Source organism: Dermacentor albipictus, chromosome 1 (assembly GCF_038994185.2).
Source record: "Dermacentor albipictus isolate Rhodes 1998 colony chromosome 1, USDA_Dalb.pri_finalv2, whole genome shotgun sequence".
NCBI lineage: Eukaryota > Metazoa > Arthropoda > Arachnida > Ixodida > Ixodidae > Dermacentor > Dermacentor albipictus.
Genome location: NC_091821.1, coordinates 148,824,435 through 148,845,702, shown reverse-complemented (window position 1 = coordinate 148,845,702; position 21,268 = coordinate 148,824,435). Strand labels below are relative to the sequence as shown.

The window sequence follows — 21,268 nt, the reverse complement described above, 5'->3', positions numbered from 1 at the left end:
CTTTTTCACACTGAACAATTTTTTGCCTTTTTTGATTGTGCGATTTTGATTGTACAATCCTCTTCAAGGCTGGAAAAATCAGTTAGCTACTATAACTGGGTTCGAATTACAGCAAAACCTCGTTAACCCGTACGCGCTTAAACAGTAGTTTCGTTTTAAAAGTAGTAAAGTCAAATCCCCGACTCAGCAGCCATTGAACATAATGTGTTTTGTATCCACATAAACCGTACCAGCTTATTGCATACGTATATGTTAACACGTAGTGTTTCCACTTTTCGTCGCGCAAACACAGCGGTGCGTCCTCTCCGTCGGGCGGCCCGGCAGAACAACAAGCCTCAGAAATCAGCACAACGGCCTCCAAGTGCCCTGTGCGTTAGCGCGTTAAGCCAGATCAACATCAACATCATTTCGGCACCGTGCCAAAGAGCGTTGTGGCGTTGTGCAAGCGAAAACTCGCGTCATGCCGAAACTCGGATATAAAAGATGCCGGGTGCTTAGCTTAGAAGAAAAATCGTTGGTGCTATTGAATGTGACGTGAAAAGTAGGCGCTGGCACGCAACATGGGTCTACTGTTGACTACGGTGAGTGGCATTTGGAATGCGAAGAAGTTGCTCGGCAGCGCTGCTGCGACCGCAAAGATATGTCGGCTACGAGGTTCGATTTTTCGCCATCGTTGCCTCTGTTGCCGAAGTGTCACCTAGCGACAGTGATAAGGACACGGAAAGCGACAGCACGGGCGAATCAGGCCCGACAGTGGCAGAAGCTGGCCGTTACGTCAGCCTCATAAATGCAATTGTCGCGACGAGAATAGCACCCCGCAATGAAAAGGTGCCCCGCGACTTCTGCAACACTACCGCGCCTGTGCATGGAGAATATGTAATGCCAACGAGGAATCTGCCATGCGAGTGTTTGCCGAGAAAGAGGGGGCTGGCTGAAAACTGGCTCACAGCTTCAGCAAGTTTGAGGCCGCTGTCGTCACTGTTAGGCCACCGCAGCATCAAACGAAAATAACACTTTTGTCGCATGAAGTAAATAAATACTGCATGCTTTTTCCCCTTTCATCGCACTCTCTCCGAGTTCCGTTTTTGACAGGTAAGTGGGCGATCTCATGCAATTTCAGTTAAGCAGTATTACCATTTAGTACATACTTTTTTCGAGCCCTGGCCAACTACGATTTAACGAGGTTTCACTGTACTATGAGTTCACTGTACACAACCACAAGGTTTGCAGAGATTACTCACCTTCAGCCGTTTTAATATCCAGGCAAGAAGTCCTTGCTGTGCTGCTTGAATACTCAATTCTGGCCGGAACTCAGCCAAGTTTTCTACAATAGCTGAAATAATGGGCAGGTTTGTAACTAACACTTTTCAGTGTAAGAAGGAAACGCTGCAACAGGCTCAAGCAGAGCAACATGCTCATATTCCTAAAACAATCCTTTACAATGCCAAACACGATTTCATGTGCCCCTTCTAGTGCACTCAACTATAGTCAAGCCAAAGAAACATACACAGCTAGAAAATAAAAGCGCAACAGCAAAAATGAGCGAAACGAAATGACTAAGTTGCTCTATTGCAATGCTTGTATAAAAGCCAAAGGCCATAGCTTGCGTAACAGTGCTCTCATGGACATGAAGCAGATCCATATTTTTGTGTTTGTATTTTCTTGATGGATGAAGTATAGTTTATTGCATTGTCAGGTTAGGTTTATATGTCCCTTTGTCAAGCTAATACACATTTCATTTTGATGCACTTGCTTCATGCATATCTTGTAATCTGTGCATATTCCTGCATATCAATATGTGGTACAATATTCTCCTTTAATCAGTACTCCACTTTGCTAAAAACCATGTAGTGGCAGTTGCAGCACAAATCAACAAGTAAACAAATGGTAGCTAAATCAAAAAGGACAATTTAAATACTAGCTCAAACGATTATTGCAGCTATATAGTTAAAATTGCTTGGCTAAGCTTGATGAAACCAAAGGGCTTATTCACACTCTGGAACACACTTTCCAATAGGTGGACAACATCTAGTGCGCGAAACATTTTGTCACGTTGCATAAATAGCAACAGAATTTTCGAAACAGCAATAACAGATGACAGCTCCAGCAACAAAAAAGAGCAACAAAATAACAGTTAAAAGGTCCCTGAAACGGTTCTAACAAATTTTCTAGATGTGTAGGCTGCAGCTAAAGTTAATCATTCATACCACAATTTATGTGAAGTATCTCATATTAAGATAGCTATGGACGATTACACGTTAACCTCTTCCATAGCCATGCATTTTCTCCTCAACTCATTCACCGAGTGATCAAGGCTAAGCTCCGCCTTCACTGGCTCTGTGTCATGATAGCACATTGTGTTGTCTACTTCCGGTTGTATAATAGTGCTTGTGAGAAGCCTCTCTAACGTCTCCACCAGCTGCTTGGCAGTCGACCACAAGCTAGAGCTATCGAAGCAGCATGCGTTGCGAGCATTCTGTCGCAGCACTGAACGTGTCTGGTATTGCGGTAACCACAGGCAAGCTAGGCGTTTCGACGGATGGGTGGAGGCATAAGCTCAAGCTGATGAAGGAACTTTAGCGTAGACATACGTGAGTGGCCTGATAGGTCTGCACAGTTCAGCTACCTGTTGTTGCATCGCTTAACCAGACAAACAAAGAGGTAATATTGCTCTAAACACGTGTAAAAAATGTTAAAGATTTACAAAAACAATGTGTTAAAGATTACGCTCCTGTGAAAAATTTACACCAGCAGCAATGAATGAATGAATGTGTGGTGTTTAATGGCGCCAGGGCCAGGTATGGCCAAAGAGCACCATGCCAGTGTTGATGAGTTTACAGTGGAGTTATGACTTCTATGAAGTTGATGTGACACGGCTGTAAAGGGGCCTTAAAAAATGGTCGTTCTAATGTACATAAAGTTTATGTGTAATAAGATTATGGCAATGACAAAAGATGTGTAACTATGAGCATTAAGGTGCATTACGAAATAATGATATCATATAAAAAATGTATAAGATTCTAAAATTTACTAGAGCACCACGGCCTCGTTAGAGCCCTCGAGACACAAGGGCCTAGAGGTATGTGCTATACAAAACAACTATCACAGCGGCACCCTCTGGAAAGAGGATCCTCTACAAGTTTATTGGGCTTATACATGTAGGACAACATCATTTAAAAATTTGAGGACTACTTTGGTATTAAAAACGGTTCTTTACTAAGAAACATAGCTGGGTGAAGAGGGACGCAATAATGATATGCATGAGGAAAATGTTTCTTTCAGATTCGGCTTTCCGACACTCCAAGAGGACGTGGAGTACGGTCACTCTCTTACCACATCGACCACAGGTTGGCAGTTCATTTCCAGTAAGCAGAAAATTGTGGGTACCAAATGTGTGCCCTATTTTGAGGCGACAGAATAGGACATCTGTTCGCCGTGATTTTGTTGCGGAGGGCCAAAAACCTAACTGTGGCTTTATAACATGCAGTTTATTATTTGCTTCTGCGTTCCACACGCGCTGCCAGCATTGTCGCAGTTTATTTCGTAAGCAAGGCTTCAGATCTGTGACGGGACAACAGCCGTAGGAAAAGTGGTTAGTGATGCGAGTGATGTGGCTATTTTGTTAGCTAGCACATTACCCTCGATGCCTCGATGGCCAGGTACCCAGCATATTACTACGTGTCTATGTGATAGATAAATATTGCATAAGAGGGAGTAAAGTTAAATGAAAACAGGATTTGTATGCTTTTGTAATGAAATTAACGCTTTTACAAGACTTCACGAGTCTGTAAATACTATTGCTCTGTCGAGTTTTAATTTATTTATATGTTTTGCTGCAGACAGTGCTGCATAGGCTTCTGCAGCGAAGATACTTGTTAGCAGGTTTAATACGTTAGATTTAGAAAAAGAGAGACCAACAGCAGCATAAGATACACCAGCATGTGATTTTGACGCATCTGTGTAGAATTCTGAGCAGGAGTACTTCGATTGAAGTTCACGAAAATGCATAGCGATTTCGAGGTCAGGTGCATGCTTTGTGACCTCTACAAAGGATATATGACAGTCTATCAACTGCCACTCCCAGGGTGGCAATAGCTTAGCTGGAGGCATTAATCGATGTTCGAGAACTGGGACATCCATTTCTTCGCTAAGTTCTCTTGCACGGAGTGACAAAGGAAGTCTCATGGAGGGTCTATTATGAAAAAGTGTTTCGCAGGTCAAGTCGTTTACGGTTGTGAAACAATGATGTTCTTTATTAGAGCGCACTTTCAGAAAATAGGTGAAGCTGATGTATGTTCTCTGCAAATGGAGTGACCACTCGTCTGACTCTACATATAGACTTTCAACAGGGCTTGTTCTAAATGCACCAGTGGCCAGGCGGATACCCAGATGATGAACGGGGTCTAACATCTTTAGTGCGCTCGGTGCGGCAGAGTGATATGCTACAGCACCATAATCTATTCGTTATCGAACTAGGCTTCTGTAACGATTCAAAAGGCACTTCCTGTCACTACCCCATGTTGTGTGATGGGATTTTAAGTAAGTTCATTGTTTTTAGAAACTTTGCTTTAAGACATTTTATGTGTGAAATGAAAGTAAGCCTGGAGTCAAGTATAACACCTAGAAATTTGTGCTCTTTATTGACAGGAATTTGTTGTCCGTCTGGTTGTACACAAGGATCTGGGAGCAGGCCTCTCTTTCTTGAGAAGAGAACACAAGAACTTTTGTGGGGGTTGATTTTAAATCCGTTTTGGTCTGCACACTTGGACACCTTGTTTAAGCCCTGCTGTACCTGTCTTTCGCACACTGTGAAGTTGCAGGATTTGAAACCTATTTGGATATAGTCTATGTAGACGAAATAAAAAATAGCTGGTGGTAATGATGCACGAAGCATGTTCATCTTTACGACAAAGAGCGTGCAGCTGAGTACGCCACCCTGGGGTACCCCAGTTTCCTGTATGAATGTACGTGACAGTGCATGACCTATTTTCACTCGAAATGTACGATTCTCTAGGTAGCTCTCTATAATGTTTAACATATTGCCGTGGATGCCTAGCGCTGAAAGGTCGCGCAGGATTCCGTACCGCCAAGTTGTGTTGTACACTTTTTCCATATCAAGAAATACGGATAAGATAGTTATTTCGGGTTTAATGGCACAAAAGCGACTAAGGCCATGCTGCGCTAGCCACAAGATATTTAGAAATCAAATGTTAAAGCAGCGAAAGCTGCATTACTTTAGAGTTCATATAAAAAAATGGTTTCTTCTAGAAAGCTAAACAAGTCAGTGAAGGGCATTAGCAGTTCCTCTCCGAGTATGGAGGCGGGGTGTAAAGGTATGTGTAAGTTATAGAGATTCTGTAAAAGCTTCCGTCTCTGTGTTTCAATATGTGGACATGTCATAATAATGTGCATAACTGTGAGTGGTTCACGGAGCTTCTCGCAAGTTGGCTGGTTTTCGTTTTGAAGTAGGAAATTGTGTGTCAGGTGTGTAAGCCCGATTTGGAGTCTACATAGGATCACCTGATAGAAGCGTTGCTGGTGACTGCACGACTTCCACTCGCTAAGCAGGGGTTTTATTGTGTGTAACTTGTTATTTATGCAAGAGTACCATTCTAGTTGCCACTTTGATGCCAGGGCCTTATGAATCGCTCGGATACTGTCTCTGCATGGAAGTGTTTGTGTTATGCCTTCGTGTGCTGCCATGAACACGCATCTATCTGCTGCTTCATTCCCTGGTACGTATCCCAACATGGCTTGGGACCCAGCATAATCATATGGTTCTCCCGTATTTATTATAAGCCACCATGTTTAGGATATCGCCAAGCAGGGGTTCAGAAGCTGAGTTAAGATTTAGAGCTCTGAGTGCGCTCAACGAATCGGTATATATGATGGCATTCATCTGCTTGTTGGTGGTTATTCTTTTTACTGCCGTCCATATCGCATAAACTTCGGCAGTGAAGACAGAAGAAAAATTATTTATCTGAATGCTATATTCAACATTTTCCGTTATGATCCCAACACCTACGTATTCTTGTGTTTTACAGCAGTCAGTGTAAAATTCCACGTAGCTTTTATACTTTTCTCGAATGGCTAGGAACTCTTGTAATATGTGTTCTTTTGGAATGTAATTTTTCTTTAGATGTGTTAGTGTCCAGTCACATAGCTGTAAAAAGTTGTACCATGGTGGCAATCTTGGTGGCCTTTCAGCAACCTGCCGGGCCTCATGAGGAACATCATAAGTCTGAGAGTATTCTTCGTGTCGTAAGATTAGTGGCCGAATCATGTTCGGTTTGTTTGTGTAGTGTATCCGTGATTTCTACTGTGTTACGATGCTGTAGCATATATGTTGTCGTGATGATCGAATTCGTAGTACATAGGAAAGTGTAAGTAGTGCTCTGCGTTGCTGTAAGGAAGGCTCATTGCAGTCAACATGTAAACTTTGGACAGGCGATTTTCTATAGGCACCGCTCGCCAGTCGTAGGCCGAGATTATGAACTGGATCAAATCGCTTGATGTATGACTGCCTAGCTGCACCACAAACTACACTACTGTAGTCGAGGATGTTACGTATAAGGGACCGGCATATACCGTAGTAGACAAGTTTGGTCAGATCCCCAGTGCTTGTGCGATAACACCTTGAGGATATTTAATGCTTTATTTGCTTTTATTCTAGTTGTGTTAATGTGGGCCAGGAAGTTCAGCTTTGTGTCAAATGTTACGCCTAAAAATTTGTGGTCGTCTTTGACCGGCAAGGTAGTACCATCCAATGTGAGAACTGGATTGCAGTGTAACCCTCGTTTTTGGGAGAAGAGAACTATAACAGTTTTCTCTGCTGAAAAACGGAATCCATTCATGTGAGCCCATTGTGTAAGACTATTTATGGTTATTTGTAGTTGCCTTTCGCAAGTGGGTAGATTTGAGGCGCGGCAAGCCACTTGCAAATCGTCGACATATATTGAGTGCATAATAGAGTATGGAATGATCTTATTAACAGAGTTCATTTTGATTATGAAGAGTGTCGTGCTCAGAATGCAACCCTGTGGAACGCCATTTTCCTGTGTATATGTGCGTGAAAGTACTGTGCCGAGACACACCTGAAATGTTCTATTTGCCATAAAATCAGATAGACAGTTTAGCATTCTGCCACGCACTCCCAAGTCAGCCAAGTCTCTTAAAATTCCATACTGCCATGTGGTATTATACACTTTTTCTAGATAAAAAGAAACTGTGAGACAGTATTGTTTGTGTAGAAGTGCGTTGCGTATTTCATGTTCTAGTCCTACGAGGTGGTCAGTTGTCGAGCAGCCCTTTCTGTATCCGCACTGGTGCATGTCTATTAGGCTCCTTGATTAAAGGATGAATGTGAACCTTATGTTTATGATACTCTCGTAAGATTTGGCTAGACAGCTCGTAAACGCAATGGGCCTGTAGCTTTTTGGGGACGTTGCGGGTTTACCCGATTTAAAAAAAGGCACTACTACTGCATTTTTCCAGTCTGTAGGCAATACTCCTGATTCCCAGATCTTATTGAAAAATTTAAGAAGTGTTTCTGCTGATGCTTGAGAGAGGTGTGCCAGAACTGTGTAGTGGACACGGTCAAGACCTGTTGCAGTTTTTTTTACCGGCAGAGAGAACCCTGTTCAATTCTTGCATGGTGAGGACGTTATTATAAGGTTCATTTGAAGCCCCAGTAGTGGGCAGTCTCTGTTTCCCTGCCGACTTCTTATATTTTAAGAAAGCATTCGAGTAGTTTGCCGAGCTGGAGACCTTGTAAAAGTGTTCGCCTAATAAGTGGCCTGGTCCTGTGGTGTTGTTTGTGTGCCTGGACTGTGAGTAGTGGTATTGTGTATGATGTGCGCGCTCCTTTAAATTTCCTCACCTGGTCCTACATTCGTTTTGACATGACGGTATTATTACTTGAAGATATGTATTTTTGCCATGATGATTTCTCTGCCTGTCTTCGAATAAATCGTGCTTTGGCTTTGGCCTGCTTGAAATTGAAAAGGTTGCTATAAGTGGGGTATCTCCGTAGGGTTCCCCAGGCTTTATTTTGTTTCTTTTTGGCTTCGGTACACTCGTTCGTCCACCAGGGATTTAGCCTTTTGCGCACAATACCGGATGACTGGGGTATTGCCTTTTCTGCTGCAGATATTATGACCTCAGTTATTTTTTTGTTGCGTTCGTCAATGCTTAGTTGTTGCGAAAAGACAACTTCCAGTTTCGCGTTTTCCTTAAAAACCGGCCAGCCAGCGAGCTGTAATTTCCACTGACGTGGCTTAGTGACTAAGGTTGATGGTGATGGTAAATGTTTGATGATTGCGGGCAAGTGATCACTGCCATAAGACCTGTCGAGGGCTTACCATTTAAGACCATTAAAACGAGATGGTGACCAAAAAGCTAAATCTAAACAACTAAAACTGCGGGAAGTTGGTGAAAAGTATGTCGGGGCACCTGAATTTAAAAGGCAGATATCAATGGATAAGATAAAATCTTCAACCAGCTGTCCTCTTTGGTCAGTTTTGACGCTGCCCAAAGAGTACAATGAGCATCAAAATCCCCTACTAAAACAAATGGTTCCGGTAATTAATGTGTTAAATTTTCTAATTGTTTAGTAGTGACGTGGGTGTGAGGTGAAATATACAGTGAGCAAATGTTGATGGTTTTGTAAGATAGAATGGTGACAGCTATGGCTTCTAAGGATGTATTCAATTGGACACTTCGGGTAGGAGTGCCGCCGTGCACGACTATAGCCACTCCACCTGACAAACGGCTGGAACATTCGCGGTCCCTTCAAACAACGGTGAAACCTTTGAGAATTTGACTATTTTTTAGACCGAGATTTGTTTCTTGGAGACATACTGCAACTGGTGAAAAGCTGTTGGTGATGTCTTTAATGTCACCTAGATTGTGTATGAGACCTCTACAATTCCAATGGATAATAAAAGCCATTTTGAAATTAAAAGGTAAGAAATGGCAGTATGGAAAGAATAAGAGGTGAGATGTTAGGTGACATGGATTTAAAAAAGCTAATACAAATGAGCGATAACCTTTAGGTTATCGCTTTTTTGTTTTGAGTGGTTATTGGGATTTTGTCCCTTTTACCGCGCTCGAGAGAGTGCTTGTCCGTCGGTGTCGTCAATGACACCGGGGTTTTTGAGTCGACCTCGATCGCTCTCTCTGAGGCGCTGGAGGACCGAGAGTTTGGCGCCGAGACACGTGTCTCGGGCCTTGGAGTTTGCTTGATCTTAGGGCCCTGCGGGACTGGTGTCTGCAGGGCCTATGAAGAGGATGGAGCAGCGTCGGCTGCTTTCAACACGGGGGCACCACTGCGGCACCACTGCGGCACCACTGCGCGTGGGCTCGGAGGACTCCGGAGGCCTCTGTGATGCTGCCCCCGCCTGCATCACATCGGCATAACTTCTTCGCGGAAGATACGATAGCCGCTTTCTGGCTTCAAAGAACTAACTTTTTTCTTTCACAGTTAGTGCAATTATTTCCTTTTCCTTATTCCAGGATGGGCAAGACCGCGAGTAGGCTGGATGGTCTCCTTTGCAGTTAATACAATATGGGGAAGAAGTGCAGTTTTCAGATTGATGATCATTTGAACTGCATTTAGCACGGGTTGTTTGGCCTCGGCATGCATGTGAAGAATGTCCGAACCTTTGGCACTTGAAACACCGTCTTAGGTTCGGGATATATGGTCTGACGTTTACTTTTACGTACCCTGCATCCAGAGAGGTAGGCATTATGCTTGTTCCAAATGTAAGTATGACATGTTTTGTTGGGATATCGTGGTCATTTCTGCGGATGACTATTCTTTGTACTTTTGTGATGTTTCACTCCTGGAAACCCTCAAGGAGTTCCTCATCACTCAGACCAATAAAGTGTTCCTCTGATATCACACCCCGGCTTGTGTTCAGTGTTCTATGTGGTGAAATTGTCACTGTGGCGTCGCCAATACTGGTAAGTTCCAACAGCTTTTGCGCTTGATCTTTGTCAATTAGTTCTATGAGGAGGTCCCCGCTAGACATTTTTGAAGCTTTATAGGTAGTTACGATTTTGTCTGAGACACTTCGCCACCAGAAAGGGAGAGAGCTTTTTTACTGGTATGTCATTTTCACTGTGGACGACATAGTATTTGGGAAATGACGGGGCGTTGCTCCGAAAGGAGAACTGGAACCGTGCTTCAGTGCGGCATCTTTTCAGACGCCGATTATAGACAGAAGTTTGCGCTGCAATAAGAAAATGTGTTTGTTCGGCAACAGCGCCGACCGCCCACCACGGAGCCCAATGAGGGGACGCGGCAGAGCTTGCGCACAAGTCTTTAATTAATTAATTAATTAATTATGGGGTTTTACGTGCCAAAACCACTTTCTGATTATGAGGCACGCCGTAGTGGAGGACTTCGGAAATTTCGACCACCTGGGTTCTTTAACGTGCACCTAAATCTAAGTACACGGGTGTTTTCGCATTTCACCCCCATCGAAATGCGGCCGGCGTGGCCGGGATTCGATCCCGTGACCTCGTGCTCAGCAGCCTAACACCATAGCCACTGAGCAACCACAGCGGGTTGCGCACAAGTCTGCATGACGCCAGTCGTACGCCGTCACTATAACCAAATATGGTGTACCCAAGGTAGGATAGCCACATGAGGTTAACCCTTGCCGCCATGGAGAAAGGAAGAAAACAGAAGAGAGAAGATGACAGGAAAGGCCAGAAAGCGAGAGAGAAAGACGAAGATTCGAGGAGGGAGAGACAGGAAGAGACGACTGCCGATTTCGCCCGGGTGGGTAAGTCCGGGGGTGCCGTGTACGTGAAGCAGAGGTCAAAGAGGTGTGTTGCCTCCGCTGAGGGGCCCTAAAGGTCCTAACACCCAGCATCGGCTCAACCCCCATGATCCCCCTTTCCCCGGACACGGCTAAGCCGCGCACGGCTACACGCGGGAGGGGCTAACCTTCGTGTGCTCGGGTACGTGGTGTTGCAACACACCAAACACCTGCAGACGCAGACGGCCCTGCGAGGAAATACGGATAAGAAGAATTGTTTGTGCGCGAAGGCATCGCGAATGCTTGCTTCGATGCGCACGAGATGGTCGGTTGTAGATTGCCCTTCCCTAAAGCCACACTGAAATGGGTCAAGTATTTTGCTGGATTCTAGGAAATGTACGAGATGGCGATTGATCATTTTTTCAAAAAGCTTATAAAGGCAGCTCGTAAACGCTATAGGACGGTAGCTAGTCAGCAATGAAGTACCTTTACCATGCTTCAAAACCGGGATCACAATAGTTTCTTTCCAATTGGATGGGTGATAACCAGCAGCCCAGATATTATTAAAAGTGTGAGTAGCGTGATTTGTGTGTCGGAGTGCAGGTGCTTAATCACAGCGTACATGATTCTATCAGGGCCCGGTGCAGAACAGTGACAAGCTGACAGGGAAGCTTTAAGTTCGGCTATCGTAAAAGGACGGTTATAAGGACCATTTGGGATGCATTTCCGATTCAGAGGCTTAAGTTCTTCTATTGCTTTACGTTTCAAAAAATTATCCAAATAGTGAGTGGAGCTAGAGACGCGCTCGAAGTGTTCACCAAGAGCGTCAGCCTGCTCTCCTAACTTATTTCCCTCTATATCAACAAGGGGCAACGGATGAATTTGTTGTCCCTTAAGTCTCCTTAGTCCATTCCGTACTTTTGCCTCCTGTGTGTGCGAGTTAATGCCGCACAAGAACCTTTCCCAGCTTGTCTTCTTAGCTTGCCGTCGCGTTCGTCTTTCCTGCGATTTAATGTTTTTAAATGCAACAGCAGCAACAGTAGCAGCAACTTTGTTGCTGCTACTGTGCTTGATTGAGCTCTGTACCAAAAGGTGGCTGCGCCGTGCGGACCATTCACATTTGCGCTTCCGCTCATGCCATGAAACGGCATGGTCAAATGGCCCGGACCAGTCCCCTTGCGCTTGCGTTTACCCGAACACTGAACTTGCGAAATGCTATTGTGGTAGTAATCCTCCGGTGTAAAGTGACGGCCGCAAACGTGCAAATCCTGGCGCCGATCGGATAGTGACAGTTCGATGCGCTGCAGCCACTCCACTAGTCTGCTGCCTTGCAGAGAGACATATCAGATGCAGACAAAGTCTCCCTATCTAGCCCCACCGGTGGCTGCTCGTACTTTCTTTTCGTGCAACGCAAGCGAGCAATTTAGAGCATTTTTCGAGTACTTACTGCATGGAGAAGCACTGTTACGGCATGAAAATTACTTTTGTGTCTTTTACCATAGTTTTTGTGCTTGTTCATTAAGAACATCATAGTAGTATTGCGAGGTGTGCCTAACGCCTGTAGGCAATGGATTACGTGTATTATGAGCTGTGCTGGCTTCTTATTATGTTGGTGCACTTGTCGTGCATGCATTTAAGAAGTGTGGAATACTGAACTCTCTGGACAGCACAGGTGAGCACCTCTGGGTGGACTTCTTCAACAATGCATCGTCTGAGGAAAGTCAAAGTGAATGAGCAGGCGGCATGGCTTTAATAAAGCAATGATCAAAGTGCAATAAATGTTTGTGATATGCATTAGTATATGGGGATGAAACTCCTTTTTTTCATTTTTGCAGTCTTAAAATAAACCCTCGTATTATGTTCAGGTTCTTATGGTAATACACCTTGGTTTCCAGTGGTAAAAAAGTTTGAGAGAAATCAGAAACCGGAAAGACATTGACCGTGATCTGGTTAATTTTAATGTACTCTTTTTAAACATTTATTAGAAATAAGAGGAAGTAAAGCAAATTTCGATTTTATATATATATATATATATAAACGAGAAGAAAGGGGGGTTAACCGAGGGGCCCAATTTTTATTGGTCATTTCATGAGAAGCCAACAAACATTGATACCAAGGACAACATAGGGGAAGTTATTTGTGCTTAATAAATGAAGTAAAGAAACGATAAATTAATGGAAATGAAAGTGGATGAAAAAACAACTTGCCGCAGGTGGGAACCGAACCCACAACCTTTGCATATCGTTTGCTATGCTCTACCAATTGAGCTACCACAGCGCTGTTTCCCCATCCACTTTTCTTGGGTATTTATGTGTCCTAGTAGAACCCTGGGAGTGTTAGCCAGCGCCACCACTCACAGACCTTGGCGGCGGACGTGGAACGTCCTTTTTGCCGCAGGCGTCCCGAGAACGCGAACTTTTTTGGGTGAAGGCAACTGGTCAATAAACCCACACAGGCTACCTGAAGGCCTCAATGTTGCCGGATTCGAGACCCTCGTTATGAAATAAACGAGAAGAAAGGGGGTTAACCGAGGGGCCCGATTTTTATTAGTCATCATGAGAAGCCGACAAACACTGATACCAAGGACAACATAGGGGAAGTTATTTGTGCTTAATAAATGAAGTAAAGAAACGATAAATTAATGGAAATGAAAGTGGATGAAAAAACAACTTGCCGCAGGTGGGAACCGAACCCACAACCTTCGCATATCGCGTGCGATGCTCTACCAATTGAGCTACCGCGGCGCTGTTTTCCCATCCACTTTTCTTGGGTATTTATGTGTCCTAGTAGAACCCTGGGAGTGTTAGCCAGCGCCACCACTCACAGACCTTGGCGGCGGACGTGGAACGTCCTTTTTGCCGCAGGCGTCCCGAGAACGCGAACTTTTTTGGGTGAAGGCAACTGGTCAATAAACCCACGCAGGCTACCTGAAGGCCTCAATGTTGCCGGATTCGAGACCCTCGTTATGAAATAAACGAGAAGAAAGGGGGTTAACCGAGGGGCCCGATTTTTATTAGTCATCATGAGAAGCCAACAAACACTGATACCAAGGACAACATAGCGGAAGTTATTTGTGCTTAATAAATGAAGTAAAGAAACGATACATTAATGGAAATTAAAGTGGATGAAAAAACAACTTGCCGCAGGTGGGAACCGAACCCACAACCTTCGCATATCGCGTGCGATGCTCTACCAATTGAGCTACTGCGGCGCTGTTTTCCCATCCACTTTTCTTGGGTATTTATGTGTCCTAGTATATATATATATATATATATAAACTTGGAAGAACTTAGGCAATTACACACACTGAAAAGAATTTTTTTAACGCAAGCCTAGAAGCACGAATTTGATTTCAGGCAATAAAAATTTGCTCACCAAGGGTATTGTGGACGCCTTCTGCTTCCTCCTTAACTGTCTCATCTAATCGCTCCAAGTTCTGCACCAACTGGGCTACAATCTGGCCATCAATCTAGGGCAAAAAGTAACAAAGCATTCACATGTGTTTGGAGTTGTAGCTAGCAAGAATGTGATTACAACACACACTTGGATTGAGCAAGATGCACATTGGGTGATTTATATGGCTATTCTGGTGGAATTTAGAAATTAGCTGAGTCATGGAGGAAAATGAAAAAGGGAGAAGGAGAAAAATAACAGAGAGAAAACCTGTGCTTACACTGTACCAAGCTGAAGGAGAGTATGTAGTAGTCTACATAAAACCATTGATATGATTAACATGTTAATGGCACATAAAGATATTTTCCTATTGCTTCCTTTTTCCCGCATGAAACTAAAATGTGTCATTCAGGTGAATGCACTGCCCAGTCCCACTCAAAATCATAATGCTTTGGTGGGCCGACAAAAAATTGTATTTGTATATTTTTATGTTCTATTTGTATATTTTTATGTTTATGTTAAGAAAGAAAGAAAGAAAGAACAGTGGTGGAACAGCCATTTCACCTTTCGGCACAGGCCCTAGTGCAGGCAAAAAGCAGATTTCATGCAGCAAGAAGCACTTTTGGCACAGGGTCAAATGGATGTGTGCTTGCAATATACAATGCAAATTGTAACTGATATAGTCAATATGTTGTGGAGATGGGTTTGCATGAGGCTTACCCTGCAAGCACGGTCAGGAAATGACGTGATGCTCTTCCACACCGCAATGCACAAAGAGCGCTATGGTAGGTTCGTCAATACAGAGCAGAGACGGCACAGATCGTCAACGCGTGTTTAATAATCCAGGATGCAACATAGTGTGACAGTCATGGCGTGTGTGCAAGACCGATCGAGTATGTGCACCTGCACTGAATGTGACATCATATGTAATATACTCATGTCATGACATGCACATTAGGGAGCTTTCGAATAGGGGCCGGAAAAAAATGGCGTTAGTGCCACTACAAATGCGCGACGCAAATAGGGTTTTGCTTTTGAGTCTGCGACGCTATTTTACCGTAATAATGCAGTGACCTAAACTTGATGCGAAAGGTTTGCGTCAACGAACATAGCGAAACCCATCGAATTGGCAGCTCTCGCCATGTACCACATTTGACCTCATTCGCTAACACCATTCTTAACTATGCAACACATGTGATTCTGATCGCACCAGCTCTTTTGCAAAACCCCGCTATCACCCATTAAATGTAAAAAGTTTACCTTTAAAGGGACCCAGAAACGCTTTTGACGATTTTCTACAAACGTACTGAGTCGTTAGAGTAGGTCCTTCTGATCATTAATTGACACATCTAAGTGCTCTGCGTAAAGCGTGTAATTTATTATAAGGTTTTAAAAATGCACATCGCTGCCGATTGCAGCACACTGCTCGGCGGAATTTTAAGCCGCCCCTACCCATATGACCGAAATCACCCATATCACGTCAGTGGGGCGAGCTATCCGATTGGCTGACCAGGGCGCGTGATCGATAATTTTTCCAACTTTATGGTAAACAAATGATCTTCGTAATAGTTGGAATGTTAGTTTATTTGTTTTTATAAAAAGAAAGTAGCATAAAGAGAATGCACAAGAACAATTTTTCAGTACACTTAAGCACTTCCGGCACACAGCAAGTGTCGTCTGCTTGTGTTACAACGTACTCCATTTTGACGAGAGCTCCGCGATCAGAGTTGGTCTCAGTCTTTTCGCGAGCACTATGATTCGACTTTGTTGCCTTGTGGACTGCAAACGTAGCGACTGGCAATATGTCAAGCTGCGACATCCTGTCCCTCTGCAAGGCAGCGTACGAGCGAACTGGCTGCTGCGCATTGGACTGCCGCTATCCGATCGGCGCCAGGATTTGCGCGTTTGTGGCCGTCACTTTACACCGGAAGATTACTAACGCAATAGCGTTTCGCGAGTCCCGTATTAGGGCAAACGTAAGCGCAAGGGGACAGGGTCTGGCCGCTTGACTGTGCCGTAACGGGACGTGCCAAGATGAGCAGAAGGGCAAATGTGAATGGTCTGCACGGTGCAGCCACCTGGTGGCATAGAGCTCAACCATACACAGTAGCAGCAATGAAGCGTATTCTTCTTTGCTGCTGGTGCGTATTTTTTGCAGGAGTGTAATCATCAACACGTTGTTTTTATAAATGTTTAAAATGTTTTACACTTGGTTAGAGCAATATTAGCGCTTTGTTTGGCTGGTTAAGCGCTGCGCCAACAAGTGTCTGGACCGTGCAGACCGATCAGGCCGCTCACGTACGCCTATGCCAAAGTTCCTTCATCAGCTTGAGTTTATGCCTCCAGTCATTTGCCGAAAATGACCAGCTTGCCTGTGGTTAACGGAATACCAGACACGTTCGGGGCTACGACAGAATGCTCGTAACGCACGCTGCTTCGATAGCTCTCGCTTGGGGTCGACAGCCAAGCGGCTAGCGGAGAGGTTTTGCGCGGGCGGGGGCGGGCTCCAAAACCACCGGAAGTGGACGATGTGACGTCGCATCGTGACGCAGGACCAGTGAAGGCGGAGCTTAGCCCCGCTCGCTCGGCGAACGAGTTGAGGAGGAAAAGCATGGCTGGGGAGGAGGGTAACTTCTAATCGCTTGTAGCTCCATTAATACGTAACGCTTCACTTAAATTGTGGTGCGAATGTTCTACTTAAGCTGTACCCTAAGCGTCTACAAAATTTGTCCGAACCATTTCAGGGGCCCTTTAATCCTAGGATGTGACATTCTCCTTCGGCAAATTCCGCGGCATCATGCAGGTTTGATGAATACCAAAATAATGCGTCAGCGAGACAGTACAGGGCAACATACATTTTATGCTCGTCAGAGAAAAATGCACGAATGACGAACCGGACATCTCCAATGGGCGCATAGAGTCTCAATATATAGTGAGAAATTCTATGGTCGGGCCTCTGTTCTCATCTATGATGATGATGATAGCGGGCTGTTGGTTTTGATTTCAGTTTTTCTAGCTGCGAAACTTTGATGGAAGGAGGGTTTCGCTCTCATGCATGCTTTGGCGCAGGCTCAGCACAATTTTCTGCCAAAATGCCGTTTTGGCGCAGGAAGGTGCATAAGCCAGTTCTTGATGTAGTTTGGTGAAATTGGCGTAGCTGTTCCACCACTGAAAGAAACTCTGCTTTTCAAATGGAAGCACAGCAGCATCAGTCTTGAGGAAGCACTGACACAAAATTTCAGCCTTCAGATGCTTGTGTTGTTTCATTCCACTGTATACATATATAAGGTGTTTCACGTAACTTGAACGAAGGATTTAAAAAAATCTGTGAACCGCAGCAGAATGAAACCAACGACATATGGTTAGCTGTATTGTGGCGCTCCTTAGAGTATATTTTATATTCCACTTAACTATGCAACATCTTTAATAACAAATTTAGGGCCAAGTGCATTTCATTAGATTGTAGAGGGGATTCAGAAATGACAGATCCAATTTTTGTGGCAACGTAAATGCTGCGTGCGTGTGGACTATTTGCTTATCAAAGACAGGGACCTGTCTTTTCCACATACTACCGTAGAAGGTGCTGATGCACTGTGAAGCCGATGCCCAGAGCTGCGGCCGCTCACTTTGCCACGGTCTGCGCACACGGTTCTCTCGCTCGAAGCACGGATGAGAGCGCTGCAATACGACAGCGCATGAGTGCAGTCATGTGGTTTTATTTCATATTTCGTGGGCTTTCTTTAAATGACGAAAAAAATCCCGCAGCATGTACGCTGCCACAAAAGATTGGATCGGGTGTTTCTTAACCCCCTCTACAATGTAACGAAACGCAATTGGCCCTAAAGTGAATATTAAAAAAGAAAACAATAATTGATCTCAGTTAATTAACCATTAGGGGGAATATAAAAAAATATTTTGAGCTGCACCACATGATGGCAAAGCATATGTAGTTAATTTCACCCAGCTGCAGTTAACTGCTTTTTTAAAGTTCTTGGTTCAAATTACGTGGAACCCCCTGTATATATACTGTATCTCTGAGTACAAATGACAAACATCACTCAGAAAATATTGCATTATTTAGGACCATACACGCACTACATCAACATGACACATTTTGTGGCTCTTTTACTGTTTGTGGCATCCTTTGATGACTGCTGATGTCCCTGATTAGAATGTCTGCGTGGAGCAGGATGAAGCATGATGCTGCTCCTAGGGGTGTACGAATGTTCAAAAATTTCAAATAATGAATCAAGTATTGTCCCATTTGACATCGTCAGTACCATATTATCCCTATATTTTAAAATACAAATATTTTTCGAGTATTTTATGTTGTGGCCTGTACGCGATCAAACATAAAATTGAATTGGAAATGTAATACTTTTCATCTCATACACAGTGAATGTAACATACTAGAGCACACTGCTTTGCTCAGTCAGCCAGATTTTTCTGGCTATACGATCACTTGCAATAAAATGTTCCTTAGACACAGTATTTGGCAGTGGGTATTGCTTATCACTATTTTTAGAAGTGGCACTTATGTCCTCTGATCAGATTAAATTAGAAAATTGCTATGGGGAAAAGAAAGGTTTTTAAATATATTTACAAAGGGTATTTACAAAGCATTTACTGGCACACAAGATGGAAGCCAGTCCGCATGACATCAGCAAGCGTTGTTGTCTCCTCTACTGTCTACAGTTTCGTCTCTGGCTGTGCTTGGTAAAAATGTGTTTCATTGCTGCATACTTTACACAATAGTGGATCCATCTGCCGCAACAATTGAAAGAAGTGAAAAGGTGATTTTTTTCACTCTGCTGTTGTTGCAGACAACACGCATGTCTGGTCACGACAGTATACTCGGATATTAATTGGTCCACAATGCTCTTTATAAACTGATAATTCATGACCACATATTCTCCCAAGAGCCCTGATTTGCAAACTATCTGCTAAGATGTTGCTGACGCTACTTTGCTTTTATTAAAATATGCTTTATAATGTGAAATGTAATGACCAACTTTCTATTGCTGTGAATACCAGGATGTTAATACAGTCAAACCGCGATATGTCGAACACGGATATGTTGAATTATTGCGTAGATCGAAAACTTTCTATATCACCTTGGAAAATCGCATGTATTTTAAATTTTTTATTTCGAAGGCGGTCGAATGTAAAAAGAATATATTGAACTCCGCCACCCCAGACCATGTGCACTCTGTTGACAGGCCTTCGTGCAACACCCTTGAAGATAGCGGTGGCGCGATGAGCGTTCCCGACTGCTGCACGCTATAGCTGCACACATTGATCACGCTGAGGGCACCATTTGAATGTAGTGGCGTATGCACGCGGGAGCTTGGCTAGTTCAACATCAATGACACATTGCTTTTGCTACACTGACTCCTCCTTGGTGCCGCGCTCTGCACCTGCCGTGCCTCGCAATGATTAGCAGTATAGTGTACTACACTCTACTGGCGGTTTGCATCTACAAAGAGGTGTGACAGTGCGCACTCACTGGGCTCACTCATAGATGCCTTGGCAGACGCCACTTAATACTTTGTCACTGACCGTGTTTCAAAATGCTCCAATTGACGGATGTGGAGATCGCAGAAGTAGCAGTCAAACGAAGGCACTGCTGAGGTTGATCTCACAAGCACTGATGCTGCCCCGCTCCCGACTTCAACTGAAGCTGTAGTTGCTTTGGCCCTTCTATGCTGCTACTGCGGTGCAATAGAGGGCACCGGCCTATCGCATGCGGATCATTTAGACTATGTTGAGGACTCTGTGTTTAAGCACGGGGCTGCCAATAAGAAGCAGGCTACACTGCTGCAGTACTTTCAGCCAAATAAATACTTTGTGTTAAGCTTCAAGTGAGTATTTACTGCGCCACGATAGGGGCGCAATTCATTGATTGATTTGCATAAGTTGTTTACGCATTTTTTACGTGGTTTTATTACGTGGGTTTAACTTACTGAAACTGCACAGTAGTTTACGAGGGACGTTGTAGCGGAGGGCTTCAGATTAATTTTGACCATCTGAATTTCTTCAACCTGCACCTAATAATTGTTGTGTTTCGCCGCCATCAAAAAGTGGCCATCGCAGTTGGGAATTGAACCTGAGACCTAGTGCTCAGCAGCAGAATGGCATAGCCAAGGAGCCAACACAGTGGGTGCAGCAATGCAAGAGCAACTGTTGGAAAATTTGCCAATGAGCATGGCCAATCCCAGAGTGATATCAGCCTCGCCTGACGATGTATACGAGAACAACCACAATTTAGACAGCAGCAGCACGGTGCAGCATGTCTGTGGTTAGTAAAAAAATGCTGCAACTGGCAAATGAACTGGCATGCTTCTCTCCATCATTGGTTTGTGAGCACAATGGGACTAGACATTGGGACTAGACATTAGGATGTGAGACTATTACCTACATTCACTGTCGTATGACACTCGGCTAGCTATTTTAATCCTCAATCTGAAGTAAGGTCACAAGTGCTCATGATTAATGAAGCTATCATTAATTGTTCATCCCACTGGAGCTTTTGCAGTTGCACTCGATAATTATTGGTCAGCAACTCATCACCATCATCATCAGCCTAGTCATGCCCACTGCAGGGCAAAGGCCTCTCCCATACTTCTCCAACTACCCCGGTCATGTACTAAATGTGGCCATGTTGTCCCTGCAAACGTCTTAATGTCATCCGCCCACCTAACTTTCTGCTGCCCCCTGCTATGCTTCCCTTCCCTTGGAATCCAGTCCGTAACCCTTAATGACCATCGGTTATCTTCCCTCCTCATTACATGTCCGGCCCATGCCCATTTCTTTTTCTTGATTTCAACTAAGATGTCATTTACCCACGTTTGTTCCCTCACCCAATCTGCCCTTTCTTATCCCTTAACGTTACACCCATCATTCTTCTTTCCATAGCTCGTTGCATCGTCCTCAATTTCAGCAGAACGCTTTTCGTAAGCCTCCAGGTTTCTGCCCTATACGTGAGTACTGGTAACACACAGCTGTTATACACTTTTCTCTTGAGGGATAGTGGCAGCCTGCTGTTCATGATTTGAGAATGCCTGCCAAATGCACCTCAGCCAATTCTTATTCTTCTGGTTATTTCAGTC

General features: G+C 44.1%; 1 protein-coding gene across 2 annotated transcripts in view; it reads right to left on the bottom strand.

Annotated features, from left to right (window-relative positions):
- Positions 1-21,268, bottom strand: part of LOC135903008 (beta-catenin-like protein 1) — a 167,753-nt gene that overhangs the window by 106,694 nt on the left and 39,791 nt on the right. For both annotated transcript variants that reach the window (XM_065433363.1, XM_065433362.1), the window contains exons 7-8: positions 14,142-14,235; positions 1,242-1,333 (exon numbers count right to left, since the gene is read on the bottom strand). In XM_065433363.1, coding sequence (XP_065289435.1) covers positions 1,242-1,333; positions 14,142-14,235 — 186 coding nt within the window. The remainder of the gene's footprint in view (positions 1-1,241; positions 1,334-14,141; positions 14,236-21,268) is intronic.